Below are 7,213 nucleotides of genomic sequence, written 5' to 3'. Positions count from 1 at the left end.
AGGGCCACGTAGTATCCACGTCACGAATTCCATCCACCTAACAAAGTTTAAGGCATGTCTTGTGTTTTCAATGTTAATATTTTGTTTTCCCGTGATGTATGACCTAACTAAATATACTGTAATGAAATAAGGTGAATTTTTTTTTTTCACGTAAGAGCCACGTAGTATCCACGTTGCGAAGGCCATCCACCTAAAACAGTTTAATGCACTTTTTGTGCTTTGAATGTTAATACTTTGTTTTCTCGTGATGTATGACCTAACTAAATGTACTGTAATGAAATAAAAAAAATTTGAGGTCGTTGAACGTAACGATCATGTTTCCATAACGTTACGTTTCACCATCGACTTGCGCTTTGAAAGGTAACAATGAAGGATATGAAGGATGAGATCATCAAAGGAAGTCATCCTCCTAACAAAACTATAAGGTGTTTCTTGTTTTAGGTATATTGTTAAAATACTTTGTGCAATATAATTATGATGATACAGGATCTTAATAAATATGCTGTAATAAGAAAGATCTTATGGGGTTGTGGAACGTTTATATAACGTTGCATTTCAACATTGACTTAAGCATGTGATCTCTCTCTCTCTCTCTCTCTCTCTCTCTCTCTCTCTCTCTCTCTCTATATATATATATATATATATATATATATATATATATATATATATATATATATATATATATATATATATATATATATATATATATATATATATATATATATATATATATATATATATATATATATATATATATATATATATATATATATATATATATATATATATATATATATATATATATATATATATATATATATATATATATATATATATATATATATATATATATATATATATATATATATATATATATATATATATATATATATATATATATATATATATATATATATATATATATATATATATATATATATATATATATATATATATATATATATATATATATATATATATATATATATATATATATATATATATATATATATATATATATATATATATATATATATATATATATATATATATATATATATATATATATATATATATATATATATATATATATATATATATATATATATATATATATATATATATATATATATATATATATATATATATATATATATATATATATATATATATATATATATATATATATATATATATATATATATATATATATATATATATATATATATATATATATATATATATATATATATATATATATATATATATATATATATATATATATATATATATATATATATATATATATATATATATATATATATATATATATATATATATATATATATATATATATATATATATATATATATATATATATATATATATATATATATATATATATATATATATATATATATATATATATATATATATATATATATATATATATATATATATATATATATATATATATATATATATATATATATATATATATATATATATATATATATATATATATATATATATATATATATTATATATATTGATATTTATATATGAAGAACCTGTCATGCGTATTATTACTATTATTATTATTATTATTATTATTATTATTATTATTATTATTATTACTCTCCTTTCTGTTATAATGGCTTCCTCCCTCTATATAGGCAGGGCCCATTGAATTATAGGGTCCCTCCACGCGCAGGACTGGGTAGCCGTGGGCGGGACCAAAGCTCTGTGACGTCACGGGGAGCTCTGCTGCTGCTTTGGTCCCGCCCACGGCTACCCAGTCCTGCGCGTGGACCCTATAATTCAATGGGCCCTGTATATAGGAAGGAAGGACGAAGCAGCGTCGGAGGTGTTTACGCTAAAATTTGCTGCCTCGGCACTCTTCCCGCCAGCCAGCCGGGGATTAAATTTCAGCTGACGCAGCATGCACAGAACCCCGTATATAAGATCTTCCACGTTAAATACAATTCCGGAAAACAAATCAGTGTAATTTAAAACGTGATAAACACTAAGAATAACAGTAATATATATAAATATGACGAAATAAACATTAATAGTTTGTAAAGTGTTCGATCAGCGGCAACTCTCCCGCACGTTCCTCCGCCGCCTGCTGCATGTGCTTACCCGCCACGGATAATGTGGTGAGTTTTTATCTTTTTTACGTCATTTACACCTTTCCCCCACCTTTGTTACACCTACACACATGACATTAAGTGCTCAGGGATTAGGTAGAGCGGCAGATCATCCCTGTAAATTGTGTTGAAGGTGAAATGTGATGAAAAATGTAGTGGCGAGGGACAGCGTGGGTTAACAATGCACGCCGTGTATCACAATTTTTACACTTTCCATGTCATTATTCACCATTCTAACTTAGTCTGGAGTGTCCAAGGCTTAAGTAGACGTGCAAGTTACATATAAGAGGTGAAATTAACGTGCGTAGGATATATTTTAACGCAAGCCCCATATTCTAGTACATGATTGGTACCTGTTTGTCTGTCCTTGCGCAAACTTATACCATGGCTGATGAGGTAATCTAACGTAGTTTTGGTGGTGTAGTAGTGGTTTTGTATGTGTGATTTACAGGAGTGTTAAACCTTTTTAACTTAGATTACTTATATAATGGTACTTTACGTTGCCTGGTTGTAATCTGACGTAATTTTGGTGGTATAATTGGTTTTCATGCGTGATTTAGAGGAGTGTAATACTTTTTAAAGCGTTCTCTGGAGCTGCAGAATACAATTTCCACCATAATTAACTACATATCCCAAGGGTGTGAATGCCATAATGATTTTTTAAGTGCGTGCATGTTTTGTAAGCATTTAAGTGTGTAGAGGCGTCACGTACGTGGTCTGGCTAGCTGTTATCTAACATAATTTTGGTGTAATCACATGTGGTTTTTATGTGTGATTTAGTGTTACACATTTTCACTTAGTTTACTTATATTCTGGTGTTTTAAGTGCGCGGTTGGAATTATATAAGTGTATAGCTGTCACGTAGTAGTGTGTGTGGCCTGGTAACATCGCGGCTGAGGTGTAATTATGTAATTTTTATATATTGGAGGTTTTTAGGCCTGACAGACAGTAAGTAGCTTTATCTATAATAAGAGGATGGCATTATAAAGTAAGAATCCAGGAACTTGTAAGTCTTTTTTTTTTCCACTGACAGAATGACAAAGACAACAGCTTCAAACAGTGGGATCCCTGCAATGAACATTAGTGTATCATTTGATGGCACATACGTCATTCTACGCATCAGCTGTTCTCTGGAGCTGCAGAATACAATTTCCACCATAATTAACTACATATCCCAAGGGTGTGAATGCCATAATCCTTGGTGTAGCTGTACTTGCCCTTGCTTCTGTACCTGCCTGCCATTCTGGTTTCAAGTAAACGAGTTTTTTTAAGGTAATGTTTTGTATTTAAGCACTATGAACACACACACACACACACACACACACACACACACACACACACACACACACACACACACACACACACATGCATGGGCATTACAATTAAAGTAGTTAACATGTAGACTAACATCTATAATTTTTTTACTTACTTTGCCTTCAGTTAACCCAGTGTTATCCCAATGAACACCAATGATGTTCAAAGATACTTCAATGACACCCCAATGAATTTTATCGATATCCAAAAGATTCTTCGGCCACTAGCTGACCCTAAATCTGTACAGCAATCAATGCGTCTTCCGTCATTAATGTTTTTTAAGTCATAAAAGATATTTGTTTTTATCTCACCCAACTTTTTTTTCAGTGTAACTAATATCTGTAGTATGAAACTAGTGCATTTCTTTGATTTCCAGGTTTTAAATGGATCGAAAGGAAAAACGAAAGCAATATCAGAGAAGTTGGATAGCTAGAAAAAGATTTGCAAAAAAAATTGCAACATGTTCAACAAAAGACCGTAGCAGTGACAGTAACGATTCTGTTGATTTATGTGCAGATATAATTCACTCTTCAGAAAATGCGAAGGACTTGTCTGTGGAAGATGTAGCACCACATAGTACAGAAAGTAGTGAGGATGGTGATGAAACATGGTGTTTGATTGAAGAAAATCCTTTTATTCATCTGATTCATTGTCATCAGATGAAGGAAGAAATATTTCAAGTGACCTAATATCTTGGATAAATAAACACCAAATAAAACACAATGCTGCTGATGATTTGCTAAAGCTATTAAGATCAAATGGCCATAATTCTCTACCCTTATCTGCTCGCACCTTATTGAAAACTGAAAGAAATGTGAAGATTGAAGACAAATCTGGAATGAGCTACATTTATTTGGGACTCAAAGAATCATTACTAAAAAATTTTGAAAAATATCCTCGACAAACAAAACAAAATACACAAAATCTGGAAGTGTCCCTCAATATTGATGGCCTTCCACTATTTAAAAGCTCAAACACATGCATGTGGCCAGTGCTGTGTGCTATCATGATTCAGCCAGTAACTGTCTTTCCTGTCGCTTTAACGTGTGGATCGTCAAAGCCATGCAATTTAGATTTCTTGAATGACACGATCAGAGAGCTGAATGACATACTGCAGCATGGCATTCAGTATGAGGAGTTTAAAATACATGTAACACTGAAAAGCATCGTTTGTGATGCCCCTGCAAGAGCAATGGTTAAAGCCACTAAACAATATTCAGGTTACTATGGATGCGATAAGTGTACACAAAAGGAGTTTGGTATGGAAGGCTTACCTATCAGGAAATTGATAATATTGTCTTGCGCACTAATGAGTCATTTAGAGACCAGATTCAAGAAGAGCACCATTGTGGGGTTTCCCCTTTTACAGCTCTTCCTGTGGATCTAATAAAATCATTTCCAATAGATTACATGCATCAAGCCTGCCTTGGTGTGATGAGGCGCTTACTCCTGATATGGATAAAAGGAAAAAAGAAACTAGGATTACGCAGAGGCATGTTGAAGAAATCAACAAGAAACTCTTAGAAATGCAACAGTTTGTCCCCAGCAACTTTGCACGAAAACCTAGAAGCCTTCTGGAAATTGACAGATGGAAGGCAACCGAATTCAGACAGTTTTGTTGTATACTGGCAAACTTGTTCTTAAAGGCAGCCTAAGAGGTGACCTTTATGCTCATTTTATGACTCTTTCTGTTGCTCTGTGCATTCTTGTGTCACCAAGACTTATTCAGATGCATAAGGGCTATGCTCACCAACTACTGGTGTATTTTGTTAAACGAGGTCGGGAACTCTATGGCAATGAGTTCTTAGTGTACAATGTCCATAGCATGCTTCACCTTGCAGAAGATGCTGGTTGGTTTGGAAGCTTGGATGTCTGTGCAGCATTTCCATTTGAGAACTATCTGTATAAACTGAAGAAAATGGTTAGATCAGGAAAAAATGCTTTATCACAAGTTGTAAAAAGAATTCATGAACTGGAGAATGACCCAGGTGAAATGAAACCTGCAAAGTTTAAGAAAATCATCTGCACTAACAAACCTGACAATACATATATTTTGGATGATTCATCTTGTTGTGAAGCAGTGGCCTTATCACACCAAAGAGATGATGAAGGAAACCAGAAAATACTGTGCAGAGTGTACAACAGAACAGAATCAGCATTTAATGACCCATGTGATTCCAAGATTATTGGAGTTTATCAGATAAATACAGCAAAAAGTTATATGAAATTTATTAAAAAAAGCGACCTAAAAACAAAGGCAATTATGGTACATAGTAGAAGTGGAAGACACACAAAAATCCTAGCAATACTGCATGAATTCTGAAAACTATCAGGTGAGGAAACTTTTAAGTAGAAAAGTTTGAATGTTAAATGGTTACAGTGTAGAATTTGCTGCCTGTGATCATGGAAATGTATCATTAATTTTAAATATATTTTAACAGATGTCATTTGTAGTTGTGGAGTTTCTGGATGAAAAGGCAGTTGAAGTTGTTCCCAAGTCATGGATAATGCATAAAGAAAAAGTGAGTTTCCCTTTAAAGATGTTGATGGTGCATGCTAACGGGTTTAAGGAGTAACAGACAGATGATCTTGCTCGTTATACAAATACTCTCTGACAGTTAAGATATAAGTACTTGAAATATAAATCTTGGTTTTGTATATGCATCGTTGATATTAACAGTGTGCTAATCTTTTAATTTCAGGGTCTGTTTTGTTACTGGCCTCCAAGGGCAGGTGCTGCAGCCAAGGTGAAAAAGGAAGAAATCCCAGATAAAGAAAAATGGAATTCATACGAGATAAGGATTTTTTCATCTGCAGGTATGACAGGTGTAAATTATTATTAACATCTGAATAATTTTATGCTTGTAATGCCATGTATGAAAATTTAAACTACATACGTAAATTTTTTTTGCGCCACAGAAACCTACAGCAAGGCCCAGGAACTGTCCAGGAGAGCAGAGGTTACGTCAAATGTTGAAACAGAACCTGAAGGTCCAAAAAGCAGAGTTACCAAAAAGCCTGCTAGATATGACTTCTCAGATGAAGCTGATGGTAAGATTTTTCTTATACGTTATTATATTCTTTGGTTTGTAATAGCTTATGCTGGCAATTGAACAGAATGGTTTGTTCATATATGTGTCCTTAATTAATTCATTATGACAACAAGACAAACTCAAAATGACTAGTATGCTCGTAAACTTATACAGATGAAGGCGATAATCCTGAGTTCTCCCACACTCCATCTGTAGCTGTTCTGCCACAATCTCCTCACCTAAATGGTAAGCATGTTTTTTTTTTCTATATTGCACGAAACTTTTGCCAGTATGTGTGCGAATATGTTCACAATTCCATGAGTTAAGAACCACAACATACAGTGAATTTGTACCCAATTACCTTTCAGTTGGACTTTCCAAAACAAGCTCGCATCATACCAAAAACTCAGTTGTTCATGAAAGATTTTCCTCCCCAGGTATGTATGACAACAAAGCTTGTATTTACAAATTTCTGTCTTTGGGGAAACTTTCACCATAGTAGTTATATAAGTTCCACTATTATTTTTATTACCATTTTCCCTACAGAATGGTCTGATGCATCCTTCAAAACCAGATCCTCATCACGGTCCTCAGAAATAATACATGTTAACGCACAAGATTTGAAAAAAAAATACACATCAGGTAATTTTAATTTGTATGATATGTAAACGAAATCCATATCCTTATGATTATACAAAGTGATTTATTTTCATTCAC

General features: G+C 32.5%; 1 protein-coding gene across 9 annotated transcripts in view; it reads left to right on the top strand.

Annotated features, from left to right (window-relative positions):
- The first annotated feature begins 1,899 nt into the window (after positions 1-1,899).
- The window catches only part of LOC123500388, an 8,279-nt gene continuing 2,965 nt past the window's right edge, over positions 1,900-7,213 (top strand). Inside the window, exons 1-8 of one of the 9 annotated variants that reach the window (XM_045249106.1) lie at positions 1,912-2,159; positions 3,184-3,422; positions 5,906-5,986; positions 6,167-6,281; positions 6,384-6,515; positions 6,671-6,742; positions 6,865-6,933; positions 7,043-7,138. In XM_045249106.1, the coding sequence (XP_045105041.1) occupies positions 5,906-5,986; positions 6,167-6,281; positions 6,384-6,515; positions 6,671-6,742; positions 6,865-6,933; positions 7,043-7,138 (565 nt within the window). In that variant the 5' untranslated portion in view covers positions 1,912-2,159; positions 3,184-3,422. Of the gene's footprint in view, positions 2,160-3,183; positions 3,423-5,094; positions 5,798-5,905; positions 5,987-6,166; positions 6,282-6,383; positions 6,516-6,670; positions 6,743-6,864; positions 6,934-7,042; positions 7,139-7,213 lie in introns of those variants that run through there. The other 8 variants (XM_045249111.1, XM_045249108.1, XM_045249107.1 and 5 more) reach the window with 8 other exon arrangements.

This window comes from Portunus trituberculatus, unplaced genomic scaffold, assembly GCF_017591435.1.
Source record: "Portunus trituberculatus isolate SZX2019 unplaced genomic scaffold, ASM1759143v1 PGA_scaffold_207__1_contigs__length_96232, whole genome shotgun sequence".
Classification (NCBI taxonomy): domain Eukaryota; kingdom Metazoa; phylum Arthropoda; class Malacostraca; order Decapoda; family Portunidae; genus Portunus; species Portunus trituberculatus.
The sequence above is the reverse complement of the archived record's forward strand: the minus strand, read 5'-3'. Positions and strand labels throughout refer to the sequence as shown.